Source organism: Hermetia illucens, chromosome 2 (genome assembly GCF_905115235.1).
Source record: "Hermetia illucens chromosome 2, iHerIll2.2.curated.20191125, whole genome shotgun sequence".
In the NCBI taxonomy this organism is placed as follows: Eukaryota; Metazoa; Arthropoda; class Insecta; order Diptera; family Stratiomyidae; genus Hermetia; species Hermetia illucens.
In genome coordinates, this window is record NC_051850.1 from 36,537,704 (window position 1) to 36,557,794 (window position 20,091).

The 20,091-nt window shown below is 43.3% G+C and overlaps 1 protein-coding gene across 1 annotated transcript in view; it reads right to left on the reverse strand.

Annotated features, from left to right (window-relative positions):
* Nucleotides 1-633: 633 nt before the first annotated feature.
* Nucleotides 634-20,091, reverse strand: part of LOC119649160 (reversion-inducing cysteine-rich protein with Kazal motifs) — a 120,031-nt gene continuing 100,573 nt past the window's right edge. The window contains exons 6-12 of the mRNA XM_038051168.1: nt 13,468-13,679; nt 13,223-13,379; nt 12,940-13,160; nt 6,096-6,600; nt 5,546-6,034; nt 5,226-5,492; nt 634-2,022 (exon numbers count right to left, since the gene is read on the reverse strand). Of these exons, the coding sequence (XP_037907096.1) occupies nt 1,229-2,022; nt 5,226-5,492; nt 5,546-6,034; nt 6,096-6,600; nt 12,940-13,160; nt 13,223-13,379; nt 13,468-13,679 (2,645 nt within the window). The 3' untranslated portion in view covers nt 634-1,228. The remainder of the gene's footprint in view (nt 2,023-5,225; nt 5,493-5,545; nt 6,035-6,095; nt 6,601-12,939; nt 13,161-13,222; nt 13,380-13,467; nt 13,680-20,091) is intronic.

The following is a 20,091-nucleotide window of genomic DNA, read 5'->3' on the forward strand; positions in this document are numbered from 1 at the left end:
TTGCTGAGGAAGCTGCGGATATTATTCCGTTGAAGGCGCGATGGAACGAGACAGGAGGCTCGGTGGATCGTATCTCGTCGCATAGGCGCCGCTGAATCAGGGGTGTAGACCCAGTTTAAGCAACCCCTGATGTAGTAAGACATTGCAGATGAAATCAACTCAGCCGAGAGGGTTGCTTTCCAGCCTGTCCCCTCGCACCAAGCAAAAGTCCACCAGCGGCCCCTAGAATCCCAGAAAGCTGAGTCCTCTCCGCAACTCTGTTCTCACTTTTTATCGTGGACATCCAGAACCTCACCCTCACGCCCAACCCAATCATCGCCGATGACCTCGCCGACAAAGGACGTATTACGAATTTATACTTAGATGAGCTCTATCCAAAGTAGCTGTCAATCTGCAAAATGCCACCTCCCACCAAAATGCTACCTCTGAACCAGATCATTTTGGCGTCGAACCTCTCCAAAATCGCTGAACATCGGCAGGACTCTAAGCTGTGGAAACGGTGCCTTCCATACTTCACACAACGTGTATCATAATCCTTGCTTCAATAAGCCTACTTCATTAGGGTTACGGTTACGGTTACGGGCTGGATGGGGATATGAGGAATATTTCAAAATAATCATGATGATTTTTTAATTACAAAACTTCTCTTTACTTCGTTAACATTAGATTATAAGTATATATATATATAAACCATGCGTTTTTCATTTGTGCTTTGAGGTTTTTCAAAAACTCCCTTAAAGTAACAATCAAAAATAGACAAAACCTTTATTATGCACTTCTCCAGCACAAAGTAACCAACATCATGATAAAAGATGTTACTCTGTAGACTAGAAAAATAATTAAAAATTTTTAAAATGAATCGAAGCATTTTGCTAAGTTAACTTTGGTATCTACAGACTCTTTCCGTGAGTTAAATTGTTTCATGAAAATCTATGAGTAATGTAAGCTTACGTTCCTCCTTAGCAGTCTAATATCACATAATCAAGATATGTAAAGTGAAGACCGAATTACGAATTAATCTAAAACAATGTAACAGTGACTCCCGCGACTGATAAAAACAATAAATGCTACTGAAAGTATTTTACAAATAACCGAAAGTTAGCTTACATAGTTCTGACTATCTAACAATTCGCTTACGACTATTTTGGCACCTTGAATTCACGTACAGATTTCTATCCAACAAAATGGCACCTCATCGCATCTTCACTCTTGCAACTTTCCTTAAATTTCAGCTAATCCGGTCGATATTGCGCCACAACAGGACAATCCAGCAAATGGCTGTGAGAGTGCCAAAGTGCAGCATCGCCCATGAGGACACAGCTCCGCTTTCAGCACTATCTCGGATCCTTATGGCAACGGTCAGAGCACTCAGCGCTAGATTAGTCGTAATGCGATGACTTTGTGTTGATATCAAAGTTGCAAGCTTGTCAGCTTCCCGGGTACAGGCTTCGATTTGGATCTGTGTTGGGGACGTCTCACGGCTCCGGACAGCGACGAAGATATCGGTTTCCATGCTCAGATAGCCAGCTAATTGGCATTCGGTGATTTGGATCAGATTGTCGAGTTCACGCAGGATACTTTTGAGAGTGACAGTTTGAAGATTTTTGCCTTTTAATGCATACAGGGCTCGATCGACTTGTTTTCGAGAGAATACTATCTGGAGAGCACCAGCACAGATGGGACAACATGCTCCGGGTGGAACCACTCCTTGGCAGTATTTGGACGGGAGAGGATTGCACTCAACGTTCTTGCAACGTGGACCCATGTCTGATGCAAGGAGCCCAACTTGCTGACATGAACCTGGGTAGTCCATCAGGGAGTAATCACTCCACGCTTCGCATTCACTTTTGTATGTCACTCCATTGATACCGCAAATGGGCCCTCTCCGTGAGCATGTCGCGAAACAAGGTCCAAAATGATATAACTTTGATCCTGAATGTAGTAGTTGACATGATGTAGGGTGGGTAATTCCAGTTGTATCGCAAGCAGGTTCACTGATGTTGCAGATCTTTGTGGAAGTTACTGGAAGGATAATAAAAAACGTAAGAATCGGTAATTTAGCTTTTGGTATAAGAAAGAGAGTAATACGGTCTCCACATTTCATCTAATGTACTGATGAAGGACAGATTGGGTAAAATCACAGGCCGTACTGAAAACGTCATCAATTTCCAATATGATAAAAGGACAAAAATTGTTCATAAAATGCTTTCACCAGCCTCCAGCATAACGTGTAGGTATCCTCGCCCTGGATGCAATAGAAACTGACTCTTATCCTTGGGTTATCCAATGACCCCTTAAAGAATGTATTCGCTTGGAACTTCAATTTCGAGTGGAAGAAACATGATGTTTAGGCCCATAGGAACCTTGAAAGATGCCAGCACCATCATCGGTGCTAAATAACTTGGGAGCTGAAGGTGGCATTGCGACTTGATTTGAACTCCTCCAAACGAGGACGAATTCTTGGAAACACAATTGACTGGATTTATATTCAACAATTTATTGCGTTCTATCAAGTCCAACAGTTTAATACATCCATTTATAAAAAAGCGGGTGGGGAAAGGGAGGGTTCCCACTGGGCGCGAAATTCTCATCCGGGCACAGGATGGGGAAACTTTAACAGAATTAGGTCAATTATGCAATATCAAGAAGAGCGTTGAAATCAGTTTACCTCCGGCAAATGGTGTCCGGATAGCTGGCCTGCCACGCATTAAGTGGTGGCGATTTTGTAGGAAAGACGAAATGATCTCACTTTCGATTCCCAGCATCTTCAACAAAAAAATTCACTTCGGCTTGGTTTAGGTCTGAACTTCAATGTAATTCGCGCTCAGGTCGTGTTTGCAATTATATATATGTAAACAGAACAATTACCACCTGTCGCTACTTTCGGTCACGCTACTCCCAGGGTAGAGGTGTCTGATGAGTTGCCGCACTAACCCGTCGGTTAACTTTTTTCTGTACCAAATGTTTCTGCACAATAGAGCGCTAGCCAACTGACAAATTTACAAGAATGCCAACCATAAAACAAAGAAAGCGATCGCTGTCACCCGACCGGTTCATTACAAAGATCTTTACAATAAAGTGGACGCTCGATATGGCGAGAGAGATTAGAATCGACTTGTTAAAAACCGACACGAACGTACACAGGATATTCAACACTTCTATTGCATTAATCAGAAGAACGGGTAGATTTCGATTTCGAGCAGATTTCAATGGAAGAATTTGTTCATCCTCCACTTCCACACAAGTATTCCATTTGGATGAATTCAACCTGTCAGCACCACTGGTGCTGCAAAGTGACGGTTAAAAAGACGGGGCAGCAATCCTGTCAGCTAAATCAAGACCAAGTGGCCGAGGAGAATCTCTATGTGTTGACACCGGGAAATGCAGTATTTAGTATGGTTTGCTGACCGTGATGTAGTAGGCGAATGCAACAAAGGCCTAATTAGTCTGATTGCGCCAGTCTTCACGAAGATCACGAAGATCTGTAGTGGCAATTGGTCACGAAACCTTAGCAGGGGTATAGTAGTGCCACCGAAATCGGGATAACACCTGAATTCACATGTCTCAGGCAAAATCGCCTCTCGTGTGCGTTCAGCTTGGTTGTTGCGGTTGGCCCCCTAGTGGAAGTTTCACGAGGGTTGTGGTTACGTTCAAGCGAATAGAGACCTTCTAGTCCCAAATGCAGTGTTGCGCTTCAACACGAGTGCGTTACTCCAAAGTTCGCGCAGCATAACATAAATTCACTTAGTTAAAATGTCATTGACGACATCCTGGCAGAATCAAGCAGTTTTTGGAAAGGCGCACAGTCAAATGCCAGTTCAATGTCCACGAACACCCCCATCGCGTACTGACCCTCCAGAGTTGTATCCTCTTTCTCTGAAACCAACTAATGAAGAGCAGACTCACAGGACTTTCCACCTTGGTAAGCATGTTGATTTTGGTTGGCTCGCCTTCCCATGAGTGTAACACTCAACCAGTCTCTCCAAACCTTTCAGCAAGAATGTTGTCAAGCTAATCTGTTTTCGGATTTGAATAGTCATTTTTCACGGGCTTCGGTATGAAGACTACTTTAGCATTCTCCCAAGAGGTAGGCATTGCTGCATAGATGCCATTCATGCGGAGGTGCTTCGAAATGTTCAAAGGACAGTATGACAGCTCTCACCACTTCATTGGTAACAACCGCTTTGGTAGTGTTCCAATCCACTACACAAAACTTCCGTGTTGAACTCTAGTTAGTTACTTACACTTGAAATCACCAATAACGAACCCGGATTGATAATCCTGAAAAGCGACTGACCGCGTGCCGCAAAAATCCTTTTAATAGGCAACTCAGTGATATTTCATACACTGGGTTACATTGCTAAGCTACAACTTAAAGGGCCGAGTTCGAAGGATGGCCGCTATATTTAAACCGATTCGCGTTTTTGTCCCTGTTCACGACAAAAGTATCATGCAGGATTTCTTCCACTTAATTCTGCTTTTTCAATGAAGCTGATCCCGAACAGTTTATTCACACTTTAGAAGTTGCAAGAGAAATCCCATTGATGGCATGGTCACATCACCTGCGCTGATGGTGACTTGGTCGCTCAAAAGATTTCAACATTCATCTACAAGGAAAACTCTTCTCCCTAGGCAGCGACACCTTGACATACTGAAAAACCAACAACCTCGACCCCGGACTAATTTAGTCCGAAAGAGAGAAAAGAGACTACAGCCCAGCTGTGTCGACTATCGACCCGATGGGGTGATGACTAATCATTTCATGTTTAAACTGAATTAATAAAGCTAGTCTACAATGAGTGGCAGGCATAGATGTCACTATGTGTCCCTACTGAAGAAATGTGAAGCAAGTCAAATTGATACAAAATAGCCTTAATTCAAATATAAGCGTATTCAATACCATGATCGCCAGCCGGAGCCGGGAATAGCTAGTTCATGTCTTTTGATTTGCTAAAATGACACATTTGCAGCAGGAATTAAAAAAACTTTGAAAAAGTGTCTCCTCCTTGTCCAACTTTTTCAATCTTAAAACGTAGGTACCTCTGCGTGTTCCTCTTCAAAGGTGAACTGTTTGAATATATGTAATAAGGATATAATACAATAGACCCAGTCTGGGCCGAATGCTGGTATATGTGCTTCAATGCACTTGGTGTCCTAAATAGTCAGCAGGTAGTTTTGGGCATATCTAAAAACCCCATGCAATTTGAAAATAAATTAATATTTACCGCATCGGTATTGCAAACAAGGTCTGTGCATCACTGACAAGCAGACCTGCCTCTCCGGAATACACTTGGTCCCTACTGGACAATTATGCGCTCCATCTTTACATGGCGCTTGCTGTTCGCATGCTCCAAACTCGATCTCAGTATCATGTAGTCCTGCACATTTGGCGATACACGCAGAATGGTAAGTATTTCCGTTTTTTCCACATACCGGGACATAATGTCGGGGACAGTTGCATGGTAAGCTCGTATAACCATGGTCAGATATGCCTGAAAATAAAAAGTGTGAATTCTCCACTGAAAAGAAAGCTACTGTCGCCTACCTGGAATCTTACACTGTTTCTTTGTACAAGTGATCTCTCCCGCGAAACAACTGCAAATATTGCATTCAATATAAAACCAAGACGCATGATCAATCCTTCGATCCCCGATAGTGCATTGGGAGTAAGTGAAGCAAGGTACTGGTTGACAATGCTCAATCCTACCATCATTTCCACAGCGGCAGATTTTCAAGCACTCGGGTTGCGACGCGGAGGATGGAATGCGAACATAGGCTCCAAAGGGCACCCAATAGCTTGAAGCTTCACCGAGAGTACATCCGGGCATACATGAATATCCCACTGTCTCATTTCGATATGAAAGACACACTTCGGTGGCATTACAGGGATGACCTTTGCAAGGTGAAGTAAGACCATGATGACCGCCGGTATCCGAAGGAATATCACTGGGTTCCATGTAGGGTTTGAGGGAGATGCAGGGTATTTCGTCGTTATCAGAAGAGAGCTTTGAACAGACATAAGAGGCGGTGATTCCTGGAAAATTTATGTAGTTTAAAAAAAATATTGTTTCAATGTTGATTCTTGAGAAACTTACCTGTTTCCAACTTTGTCCAATCCATACATTCGCTCAATATTCTGTAACAATCTTCTCTGCAAATAACGTTCATATGACGAACTTTAGTGCATGGTTTAATTTGTAATGCACAAGCAATCGCTTGCCAGCTTTCTGGTGAACATTTGGATATATTTCTTAGAGGTAAGCTAAGCCCTGGTAAACTCAGCATTCCCATTTTCTGCCAAATTGCTACATCGGCCCTGGCAGCTTCATCAGCATGCACTAAGCAGCTGCGGAACAATTCTGTCGGACGATTGTTGAAATTCGTGCAGAACGACAAACCATCGCATCCAAGTTCGCATGATTCCTCAACATCATCGATACACTGACGAAGGTCAAGTTCGTTAATCTGGAGAAGGCAATCAATTTCAAAATCATCTCTTGTCGCGGTCCAATCGTTGAAAAATGTTTGTTGACAAAGACGACGGCACTTCGGTGCGATTGCTTTATGGCAACAATGTAGTTTGGCAGAATCCATACCGACCTAAAAGATAATAATAATAATAAGATGAAATTTCATCGATGCTAAATAGTGGAGGAGGGGGAATAGATATTTTCCACATGAATGACCGAACCACTTGCAATATCTTCCTAGCAAAGCCCTTGTCCTCGAAAATGAAGGTTCCAGAAATCAAATCATAGAGCTTTAGTTTTTCCGCCAGGTATCCTGACCTCCCCCGAAACTGATAGGGTGTTAAGTGTTGTAATGATCAACATTCTGTCGGCTCCATTTGGAAGCTCCTTTCCAGATTTGGAACAAATTCTTAACAATCTCTTTATACACACAAATTGTATAGACCGTCTCCCGGGTCTATGAAATTTTCACCTCACGTTTCTGAAAAACTCATGTCTTGAGGGCGCAAGAAAATGCCAGTTCTTCAGCTGAAATAATTTACGTATAGGAATGCAATATCAGACCGGGTTAGTAGAAGATACAGAATCGCGGCACTGATCCAAATCATTGTTGACAGTGCCATGCCCTTATGAAGCACCGATAGTGCACATCCTAGATTCACCCAGGCAGAGAAATGGTAGTATATGTCCTTGGTAGTTTTCGGAGCTCATATGCCGAAATCGAAAAAAAACCCCAAAAAAAATTATCTATAGTTCTTATACTGAGCCCAACTTTCATCTTCTCATTATAACCATAGGAGAAGGTTTCGTCTTCTGCGGGAGAAGGTGAACTGAGAGCCGTTGCAATGTTAAGCCGAAGCTCTTTATCGGATCTGGGAACGAACTCAGAACAAAACCAAATTATAGAAGTAAAGAAAGGAGGAGGTTACGGCCCAGTTTTCGGATGCTTAGAACCGTGGGCTGTGACCGGAAGAAAATAAGCATAGGGTGGATAGAATCCGCAATTTAAATATCTTGGGTCAATCCTATCACTCAATGGAGAACTGCTTTGTGAAATTGCCTCACGCATTGGCATAACCTGGATGAAGTGGTGTTCCACAACTAATGATCTTTGTGATCGACGTATCAACGAACGTCTCAAATCAAAAATTTACCGTAGTGTTGTCCGTCCTGTCGTCCTCTACGGTTCTGAGTGTTAGCCGACTATAAAAGATAATGAACGGCGTCTTGCGGTAATGGAGATGGAGATGTTTCGTTGGGCTAGTGGCGTGATACGTTTGAATCACATCCAAAATGAGGAGTAAGCGACCAAAAAGCCGGCCGAAACAACGGTGGCTTAAAACGCTGGATGGGGGTTTAAAAGCCTCGCGATTGCATCCAGATTAGACTTTTGAAGCTGAAGAAAAAGAAGAAGAAGTAGATACTTTTGAATTAAAATAGAAGTCATGGAATTATTAGTGAACAAGAACACCGTAGATGTTGAAAAACCATCTGAACTATAATAATAATCGGCGCAACAATCCATATTGTCCAGTGTGTTAGAGCACTCCATTCAAGATCGTAACGGTACACTACAGTACACTGTAGGAGGCAGTGTAGTCAGCATTACCCTGATTTGGCTCAGGTACACATTTACAGCTGCGTCGACTGGTATCCGACATCCAATCATGATAACAAATTCCTCTGCCACCAGTGAGATTTGAACCGAAACCCTCCGCTACGACAGTCCAGTGCTCTAACCACTCGAACCATCCGGACACACATTTCAACTATAGATTTCAACTATGTATTTTGGGGTTGAAAATCCAATTCTGATAACTAGAAGGAAAGGAATAACCTGATCGTATCAAATGAAATATTGCGGAAGAGGGCTATCCAAACATTCCAAAATGGTTTGCTCCACTGAACGAACCTAATCATGAATTAGTTGCTCCAAAAGATAACCTTTGATCGATCCCTTTGTAAAAATTGGGAAGAAGCCACTGACAAACGCGTCTGCACCAGGAACCCCAAAATGAAAAGTGGAACCCTAGCAGAGATTTGCTTAACTTTCGCAGGAATTGACAACCAGATTACCCAAGTCTAGATCTGAACTGTGTAGTATATAGCGCGAATATTAAGACCTTACTAGCAATCGAAACCAAAACCACTCACTGCCTTTTTTTACAGGAAAGCCAAGGATTGCAATCATATAATGAGTAGTACTAAGTACCTACCTGCCATGGTTTTCTCTACAAAGCAACGTAACACGTTGTCTTACCCGTAACCGAATGTAAATTACAACGCAGGAAAAAGCGTTCAGCACATGACAGTCGGATATCTAATAGGCGGCAAAATTGGGCTTTACATATATTCCGCTACGATATTTACAAGCAACCTCAAATAGCATGGAAGGGAGAATGGATTTTGCTAATGCTATAGTATGCCTTAGAGCAAATTGAAACAATGAAGGTGGTCAAGATTTAACGTGAATGCCTTGTAGGCGTAATCCCAGGTCTTCTTTGAGAACGAACTAATTTGGAGGCAACAATCACAGCCCGCCGCATTCATACCACTTGATACAAAACTTATCGAATCCTTTTGCCGCAAAGAAGATGTATGTCTCCCGAATCGTAAGGAGTGACTTCGCCCATTGAACCCAGAAAGAGCTCTGTGCGCGATATGGGCGCAACCATAACTACTATGAAACTTACACAAACTTACAACAGCGCATCCGAGGAGAACACAGCTTCTAGGAACTGTCCTAGTGTATATACCTTCAGAGGGCTTTCTAGGTTCCCATGGTACCAGACATCCTCCCCTTGCAAACTCGATTTGATCCCATTTCTTGAGTAAGTGGGCCCCAATGATTCAACTGGAATTAGCGGAGTGTGGAAAACCACAGCCAATACTTTTCACCACCCAATTTTTGCTTGCAGATACAATACATAACACGTATAAGGACAACGCTAATATAAAACACATAGAATTATTGGCTCTTCACCACGGCCACCATGGCCATTCGTCCATCCTACTGCAGACGAAACACCGTGGAAAAACTACCACCTACGTTAAAAGGCAGCGCGTGGATATGGATTAGAGAATTTGAACGTATCACTGCTAGCAAGGGACTGGCTAACATCAAAGATACCCTTTATTACATGAGCGCCCATGTCGTTCAGATTTTGGACGTTAGAGTACGGTTAATATACTCAGAAAAGGTGTAGCCAGTCTTCCGAAACTGCCCGACATAGGACACAGCCCAGACGGAAACCACGAAGAGAGAAACTTCTACAAGCAACTATGCCTAGCCAAGAGGAAGTCCATTTCGAGGTGAAAGTTCACAATAGAGTACCATATGGTATTTACACATTTGTCGGACTTAAATGTTCCCAACCTTTATTTTTTTTTCATCTATTTTGCAACATTTCCGTTCAAGAACCTTTTGACCGCAAGCGTTCCTAACACATTCACCTGGTTAATACTAACAATGTCACTCTGCAGCAAACATATGTCCCTCCTGATACTGTAAGCTATTCACGGCGGGCTACCGCTAGATCAAAAGTACCGTCATCGCAAACTCGGCAAAGAGCGGGGCCTCATATATAACACGCAACGAAGAGTCCTACATATGAAGATCTACAAGCTTCCTTCTGAGACCCACCGTAGTCCCCAAGTAATTGACTTGCTTCTAGTATACCAAGTACGCGCCATTCAACTTATACTTGGTCCTGCAGCGCGTTGCCCTTCAGCAACGTGGTGCCAAGCTAACGAGTTCATCTACCACTGGTTCTGATTCTATACATTTAGGCCTGCGCTCGAAATTCGATCACGGATGCTCAAGGAAGGTGGAGGAAGTAGCTCTTGGACAGAGCTTATTTTGTGGCAGTGAAACTCACGAAGTTTCGATAACCTACTCAGATAATCAAATTCGACCTTGAAATTTACCGAAATTCCGAGGAAGTCCTTGTTAGCACAATGGGCAATACAGTTTTTCATAAATAGGCGGCCGGTGGCAAATTTGGTAGCTTTACTGTCTCTCTTACACCCGGTTGGATTTTCTCATCTTCAGTCGCTGGACGGTAACCCACACCACAATAATCCCAATAACCCTGGCAGTCTTATACAATGCTGGGAAATAGCCCTCCCATGAAAAATACTCATACAAATACTGATATAAGAAGGAATGGGTTACCAGATAGCTTTGTACATCTCGCCAGTGATCTCATCTGAGCCCTGTGACCTCGGAGACCTAAACTTGAGCGTGTTCTTTTTGACCTCATACTGCCAAGGAGGATTTGCTCCACCGACACGGAAGAGACACCGAAGGCCCAGGTCTCGAAAGCAACTTACCAATCGGCTCAAGTCTCCTTTGACTAACTAAGTAACTTTTTAGAAGTGACAATTGCGTTTAAATGAGCTTAAGTTTGTCGAGGATTGACAGTGCTTTGACATGTGTGATAACGGCTAACGATCCCTTACAAAATCGTAAGTCTGCACGCAACAATTGACTGCTCCCCAGAGTTCCTATAACATCGTGACGCCAATGCTATACCCGCGAATATGCTGCAGTTGCTTTGACGTAATTCAACTACAGCTGTGGGACTGACCGGCTTTAACCCAAGCCATCCTTTTGGCGTAAATGGGGCACAGAATCAAATGTATGTATTATATGTCTCGCCGGAAGTTATTGGAATGCGCAATTCCGGCACCGAGCTTCGTTGTGGAGGGATGAAGCTATATGGGCGTTTTGCGAGTAGTGAACCCATATCTTTCGCCCATACCTTTCGCCTTGCAATCAGCAAGTGGATTGATCTAAACCTGTAGCTGAATCACCTAACATACAAACGGTTACTTTACTGACTGCCTCAGAGTCAGTCCGAATCGAATAACTAACTAACTTCCGTGATGTGGCCCTCATGATTTTGCTGCATTAATTCGTTCGCGCTTATGCGGCAGTGGACGTCATAAATAATAGCTTTAAGCACAAGCTTCTCAACTAGAATCACCTTGAATCCGTGCTGGCATATTCTATCATCTTTGTTTGTTTCTTATCAGAGGATACTGGTATAGCAACCCCACCAGATTTTAATAGGTTGATGATGATAACTGCTTTGTCCATTATCACCTCCGTTATATCCATCGGTGAAGGCTGCTTATTTGGTCATTCACAACGACTGACCATACCTCGGCCCGTTTTAGAATCAACGGCGGTTAGAAGCCCAGCCCGCTTTCCACTGGTCACTAGGGCAGCTATAGTAGGGTCCATCTCACCGTTCTTACTGATCATTAATTCTCCTTCCTTACATCTCAGCATGGCAACTTTTCCCACATCTCATCTATTTAATTTTCTTTTTCCTTCTTTATCTTAGCACAAGTGTGTTTCGTTGTGTGGTCGAATTTCCGCTTAACCTGCACTTGAACAACCTCATCCACTACAGAGCGCTCACTAGTATTTACTCATACTTTTTACTCCTTCTTCTCTCTCTCGGCATTAACCCTCGCCTTCTGCATGTTAACCCTCTTCATCGCCTCGAAACACCATAATAGAGCTGAAAGTCGTCAAAGTGGTCTACAAAGCAGCTTGCAACAATGAATTTTTCTAAGCGTTGTTATTTGGACCATAATCTTCTAATGTTAAAACGAGGAGGAGGAGGTTTTCAGCGACGGGGTAAGTACGAAGGCAAACATAGCAAATATGCTTAACTACCTTGGCTACTGCATCGTCAAAGCTGCAGAGGAACGTGTCAACTATCATTTCTACACCACTATCATCATATCTTTACCACGAGAAAGCTATTCCTAGTCCATGATTTTTTACTAATAAAAGGTTGCTCGCTTAAGTCTTTCGTTTCTAATGATCTCGTTTTTGGGTATTGCATGACTATTTAGTAATATCATAAATCATGCTAGGTGAACTGACTACATACTCATTAACACCAGAAATAGATAACAGATACATGAAAAACTTGAATGATAAGCTTATGAGAAAATTATAGAAAGAAATAGCTAATGTAAGCAAGACGCTTTACGACAGTGAATGTCGAGGCCATATTTTGTTATCGACCTAATTTTTTGTAATTAATAACGCGCCAAATTCTATCTGTCCTAGAATATATGCATGGTTTGAATGGGAAGGATATTCATAAATTGTATAATTAAGAAGCCAGAAAGTACGAAAAGGAATCAATTTGGAGAGAAGTAAGTGCTGATAATTCCTATAATGTATCCATCACTAGTAGAGAATACGATTACAGGAGCAACGACCAAGCTTAAAGGTAGCTTTTAGCAATTATTTCTGCTCGTAACCAGCAGCAGCAAAAAAGATCCCCCAAAAGGGTGTACCCCACAAATTCTAGCTCAGCCGTCCAACGGAAGCTTTCATATAATTTGCGAATATCTTGATGTTCTTTCCGGTAATTTTGATGATGAATAACATTTATGCTTTACTTGAAAATAAATATTCTTAATCATCATCGGAAATACTCACCTGATTTATCTGTGACACTTCACTAGAAGATGTTGGAACAAAAATGCTGCCCTCAGGGGAAAAGAAACATTGCCAAAAAGGATCAAACGGCAATAGTGGTCCGCACCCACCTTGTTCCAATGTATTGATAATCATTTCTTCTGTAACGTCAGTGATATGAAGGACATTTCTGCAACTCAACCGACATTCCTGGGATTTTGTAAGTTCGCAGCATGGTAGATCTGATGGTAATTGTAAAGGAGACTGAAAATAAAAGACCGTAGGCTAATAGAAATGTAGTTACATTTCTTGGCATCCGAAACCGCTGTTAGATCTGTGTGGCGCTTTATACATTCCAAAGCCTCTCCATTTCCACTATTTGCATCGCAAACGACCTCAACATCTGTATCGTAGTATTCCTTTGAAAGGGATGATCGATGTTCGAAAATGTCACGGCATAACTGGAAGATGGTATGATACCTTGACATTGTTAACAACTTCTATGCAAATATATGTAACTATTATGGATCATATTTTGGGATATCTTACCTGAAAGCATTCATTCGTCCTTGCATTACTACAGCAATCATCAGCTACTTCTTGGCGGTCAATGCAGGAGTAAAGTTGTAGTTCGTCACTCTGTCTGCAAGCTTGCAGAATACCAGCCCTCGATGACGAGGCTGCACAGATATTTTGACAGCGTGGCAAAATTGCTAAGTGGCAGCACTTCCTTCCCGGCCATTGTGCTCCTCGAGTTACGGCTGCAAAAAAGAGGCTTTTTACTAGTCTAGTCTAGTATGTGCTGGATTATTTTGGAAACTGGCGTGAGGAACCATAACGCATATTGTAGAAGGGTTGAAGATGTGAGGTTATTAAAAGTCGGTGAAGAATAAACAACTTTTCGGGACGTCTTGGGGGGAACACCTTGCATCCAGCCATCGTTGTTTCAGTCGGCCTTTTGTTCATTCTCATCGGCTTTGAATCTCAGATCACTCTTAATTAGTGTGTTTTCGTCAGCACGAATTACAGGATTAATCCAGTACAAAAGTCTCTCTCCCAATATTTCCAAGACGGACGCAAACTCATACTAGTCGCAGAGATTCTCATTTCAGAATTGATTATGCCGGCGACTGCTCCAGCGCAACAACTTCATCTTCATTACCACGAATCCGTATTCATTTTCTTTGACTGGCGGCCAGCACTTCAATCATCGATGGGGAGAGAGCAAACGACACTGCAGTAGATTCTGCAATTAACATGGTTATTGGCAGCGTCATTGGTTCAGGGTAAGTTTTCATTTGATGAAGTATCGATGAAGCTTACCTAAATATGAATTTAGCGGACCTTTTTCTATTGGGCAAATGATTGTGGAGGGGGATACTACAATAGTAAGGCTATAATCAAGAAGGTTATTCTTGAAGTTGCATTAGAGATTGCCCATCATCTGGGAGTCAATAATTAGTTCGAGGAGCTGCAAACGAAAATTAAGGATAATAGCTGATCTGCGGATGGAGCCACGTTCCTATAGATATTTAAAGCGGAGGAGGGAGATAGAGCAAGAAGAAATTACAAAAGTGATCAACATGAGTTCTTTTTGAACCGTATCGCCGGTATTGTCATCGGACTCCCACCAATTAAGAGGTAGATGAATCTGAGATAATTTGCTGATAACTACTGATGCCAGGAATAGTTACAAGGAACGGAAAGATATTTGCTTTTTCTGTTACCGGAAGGTTGCTGCTGAATGGAAAATATAATAAAATAATAAATAATAATAATAAAAGTGGTTACGTACACCAGAGTAGCTGGTTAGCGCTAAAGCTGTAGCCATCGATGTTTATGTATGTACCTAACTGGGAGATGTACCTGGCATTATATTCACCGCCTATGATTAGATACTACGACATGCCACATTGGAGAAGATGGTTCCCGCTCTCGTTGGTGTCGGACTGCACAGGATGGGTTGAACTTTTGAAAATGAGGACCTATGATACCAGTGCACTCGTAGGAACACTGCGCATTGAACAACATTGGTTTTGTATTTCTCGGACAAGTATGTTTACTGAGTTGAGTTGCTTGAAATAGAACCAAACATGCAGGAACAGAAAGGAAATAAAGTTACGGTGCGTAAATCCAATACTGGCGGTTTCTGGGAGTTAGCAAGCGAGCTTCCGGTCGTCGATATCCAACGACCGCAGTGCCTCAGCAGTGGGAAACATGGCTGCTGTGACATCTAAGTGTATGGGAGGGACTACTGGAGCTGGTTTCATCGACGGATCCATTTAGAAGAATGTCGATTCTTCCCAGATCCCCGTTCCCATTTCACAAAGCGCTGTGACCGCTACCTCCAGTGGGAAGTATATAGCGGGAGTCTTCAATGAGCTAGAATCCTTGGCGCCGAGTCATCCGAGATCTTTTTGCGCAGGGAGGTAAAGGTAAAACATCGCTCGGATAATTCGGCGCCAAGGATTCTAGCTCATTGAAGACTCCCGCTATATACTTCCCACTGGAGGTAGCGGTCACAGCGCTCCTTTTAAGGAGTACTTGAATATTCACCAAAAAATAAGGGCCATGAAAAGAGGCATTCGTTCGGCGTACGCAGTGCCCGGGACGAAAGAGGGATAAAGCCGCCGAACGAAAAACGACTCAAGTAACCGGGGAAGGTTTGCGCGAAAAGTTGAACAATTAAACAGGTCAGCAAACCCAGAAAAGAAAAACAGCCTCAACTCCAAAAAAGGCGGAGTACATGTGGACTACTGCTGGAACCGCCAGGGAAACAGTTGCAGCCGTGACTTCGGGAGAAGGACGCCGATCTCTAAAGGCGGATGCGGAAACTTAGAAGAAAGTGGCATCCCGAAAAGATAACGATCGAAAGGAAGATAGCACCGGAGGTGATTATTATTTCCAAACGAAATGAAGGGTCATTCGCTGACATTCTCAGAAAGAAGATCTTATCTTGGAGCTCAAGAAATCCAAGAATGAAACCGCTGACAAATTCTTGAACTAAATTGGAAAGCCGTTAAGATTGGAAGCCGACATAAGGATTACCAGTCCGGAGATTACTATGATCTGTAAGGATATATATAAGATCAACACGAAAAAGGAGGTTCGCGAAGCCTTAGAGAAGCAGTTCGATCTTGTCGGACTACAGGAATCAGCAGTGAAAACGCCGAGGAAAGCCTCCGGGCGAACACAAGCCGCCATCATCAGCCGAGCAGCACTCAAACTGTAAGTAGCAGAGAGAGTAAGAATAGGCTCGGTTATTTGTCGGATCAGGGAGCAGGTGGCACTGAAGGGATGCTCTGGATGCCTTAGCTTCGGTCATATTGCGTAGGCATGCACTAGTTCAAATGGCAGGTCGAAGCAATGAAGGAGATATGGAGTGCAAGGCCATATCAGCAAAGACTGCGGAGCTAACTCAAATTGCTTATTGTGCAAAGGAAAGGAGGATGTGAATCATCGACACATTGTAGGCAGCAGCAGCCCAGAATACAGAAAAAACCTTAATACAAACTGTAGATAAGGTTGATTCAAAACAAACTCAACCACTGCCAGGTGGCGCAGGACCTACTCTCGCAAACCATCTGCGAGACAAACATAGTGAGCTATACCGAAGCGACGGTGGTAATATTTGGGTCAAAAACCAAACGGGCTAAGCAGCGTTATGGGCTTGTAAAAAACAAGCCTTTCAGGAAATAATAGCCTTCAGGAAATAATAATAAAGGAGTCCACATCTACAGCGCTACACCTGGGGGATATGAGCAGATGTTTGCCGTTCTGGTTTTGAATGCAAGAGGATTTTAATGTGTGGTCTCTTGAATGGTGCAACCGGATAACGAATGGGAGGGGACATGTTCTCCTCGAAATATTCGCGGAGCTAGACGTGGCACTCGCAAATGTTGGGGTCTCGAACACTTTCAGAGGAAGCGACTTGGGGTATATAGTGGAACGGACATACATGAGGTTCGGTTTAGGCAGTACATTCGCTTGGCATGTCAGTGAGAACTATACTCACAGTGACCATCAGGCAAACTACATAGAAATCAAGAAAGAATCGAGCTCAAGAAAGAGTTCCCACAGAATGCCCGGTGGTTTGCTCGGCTGGATGACTAAAGATTTTGAGGGGCACACGTTTATGCGGCGCTCAAACTAGATATATCTCTGAAAGATACGGTTAGAGAAAAAGCGACCCAAACCACCCAATGGATGACGGAAACATGCGATGCTACTATGCCCAGAAGGCGATTGCTTCCCAGCAGACATCTGGTGGAACAACGAAATCGCAATTTTGCGAAACGTATGTTTCCGGGTAGAGAGGCTACTGGACAAAAAGAGGCACACCGGCAACTGTGAGGCCTCCTTAAAGGAGCCACTCGGAGAAGTAAAATGAATTGCTTTAAATAGCTGTTGGACCATGCCAATATAAATGCTTAGGACGGGGCCTACAGGGTCGTAATAAAAAGGCTGCAGAGATCACCTCAGTTAACCTGTCCACGCCTCCTGAAACAGATTGTTATTATTCTCTTGCCTCATCACAAAAATAGGAGAGGGCAAACGGTTGTCCAGCTAAACGGGTGCATAATACCTCTAGTAACTGCGGAGAAACTGCGGGAAATATGTGGAAGTATCGGTGATAACCCCAGGTTTCGAAGGCATCCATCCCAATCGAGCTTTGAAACTAGCAGTGAAGATTAAGCCCGACCTTTTTGCCAACACCTTCAAAATGTGCCTATAAGAAAGAATATTGTATGTCCAGTAAAAAAGGAGACCTGGAGACCCAACATAATATCGTCCTATCTATCGGCTGGATACAATGGGGAAGATGACGAAGAGAGTCATCTACAACAGACTGTTACCCATTGTCGAAAAAAGGAGCGCCAGTTTGATTTCAGGCTTTCCCACTCTTTTTACTGCCGGCTATCAAAAACCAGCGGGTGATAATTGGCCCTAAATTTAGCTTTAGAGGACACTTAAGGTATACATGTCAAAAGGCAGCCAGTGCTATCGTGGCACTTGCAAAAATTTTCCCGATTATTGGTGGTTCGAAACACTGTCGGAGGTTGCTTCTAGCCGGAGTGGTGTGATCCATCTTGCTTTACTCGTTATCTGTGTGGGCAGAGGCGCTTGCAAACGCTCAGAGACGGAAGCAGGTGCACTCGGCTTACCGGCTGATTACTTTGAAAATTTCCAGTGCTTTTAGAACCACATTAGATAAGGCAGTATTGGTGGTGGCAGGCATGTTGCCTGTCGACATTTTGACAAATAATATATAAGTGTGCTACCCCATGGAAGACGTATGGATGGCCACACAGAGCGTAGAAATGCGACATGGTTAAAGTTGCATGATCTATGTAACGCAAATGGGGCAAGTCTACAAAGGGTCGGTGGACGCACAGACTCCTAACATTAGGGCGTGACTTGAGCGAAAACATGAGAAGACCAACTATTACACAACTATCACACCCGGTTCCTCACCGGGCACGGTGGTTGCTACTGGCAGTATCTGCACCGCTTTGGGTTGGATGGCTCTCCGAATTGTCCTAGATGCGGTGGCATACAGAAGGATCCATAGCATGTGATGTTTTACTGCCCAAGGGTTGCAATGGAGAGGAGGAAGCTAAACCTAATGTTGGGTGGATGCGTGAGCCCGGAGCACTTAGTTGCGGAGATGCGGAGGTCGAAGGAAAACTGGCTTACGCTTTTCTTCGCAATCGTGAAAATACAGGAGGAGATGCTGAAGGAGCAAAGAAATCGGAATGCCAAAAAGAGGAGAAGCGGGGGCGGGGGGCGAAGGGCAAAGTTACCCCGCGGGGCTGGGGTTAGAGAGACCGGCGGTGGTTTGTAGTTGGTGCGAATTCCATACGGCTTACTCTAGCTCCGGCATTGGTGCGGTGAAGCTGGAGCACACGTGTGTGTCTTTCTAAGATGTTCCACCAACAAAAAATATATCATCGCTTCAAAGCTGCCCCGGGTTTCAGTGGTTCCTCCGTTACTACACTGATGGCTGCAGCAGCTCGATAGGGGAAGCTACAGTACTTATACAGAGTATCAATTGTTTACCGCTGCAATTCAGATACCCAGATTGTCTCTTCAAGGGTTGCCATCAACATAGTTTCATCCGACGATGCTGCCGATCTGATAGCTTCCCGAGAGTATGAATTCTTACAATCTTACTTAAGAAGTTGTCCTTGGTCATATATTCACATTTCTTTAGTTCCTACAAGTGGTTTTCTTTGGATATCCTAATGGTGATCAAGGGATTAGATCCCATCTTATGCCATGTGGTATGGTCATCTTTTTCAATTTTCTGAGTATTATTGAACCTGTTGTCTATTATGGGTAGGCCAATCTACATCCAGGGTATATTGACACCAGGGTCAAAAAGCAAGGGACAATCAGTTGAATGTGATTCATTGTCTCGTGCATTTTCCTTTCGTTATAACCTAAGCCCTCTCCACACGTTGGGTTTTGTGAATAAACTCTGTGGTATCCTTGTTATAACAACACTGAAACTTTTGCTCTTTCGTGTTAATTGCTGATGAATCTGGGTAAATATGTCTGAACAAAACTTTTCATAATTTTGAATGATGATTTTATTTGCTAAGTACCTGACTAGAATATATCTTCCAGATATTTTGTGACAGGAATAGGAGTAGGGTATCAAAAGACCATAAAAAGTAGTGATTTGTTTCCAACTTATGAAAATTCAATAAATTTCTGATGAAGATAATCATCATCAACGGTGTAACAACCGGTATCCGGTCTAGGCCTGCCTTAATAAGGAACTCCAGACATCCCGATTTTGCGCCTAGGTACACCAATTCGATATCCCTAAAATCTGTCTGGTGTCCTGACCTACGCCGTCGCTCCATCTTAGGCAGGGTCTGCCTCGTCTTCTTTTCCTACCATAGATATTGCCCTTATAGACTTTCCGGGTGGGATCATCCTCATCCATACGGATTAAGTCATCCGCCCGCCCACCGTATTGAGCCGGATGGTATCGCTCATAGATTTCGTCGTTATGTAGGCTACGGAATCGTCGATCCTCATGTAGGGGGCCAAAAATTCTTCGGAGGATTCTTCTCTCGAACGCGGCCAATAGTTGATGAAGATGCTACGAATAAAGATACGATGATTTTCAAATTTTAAGCCAATGAGGACATAGGAATAGAA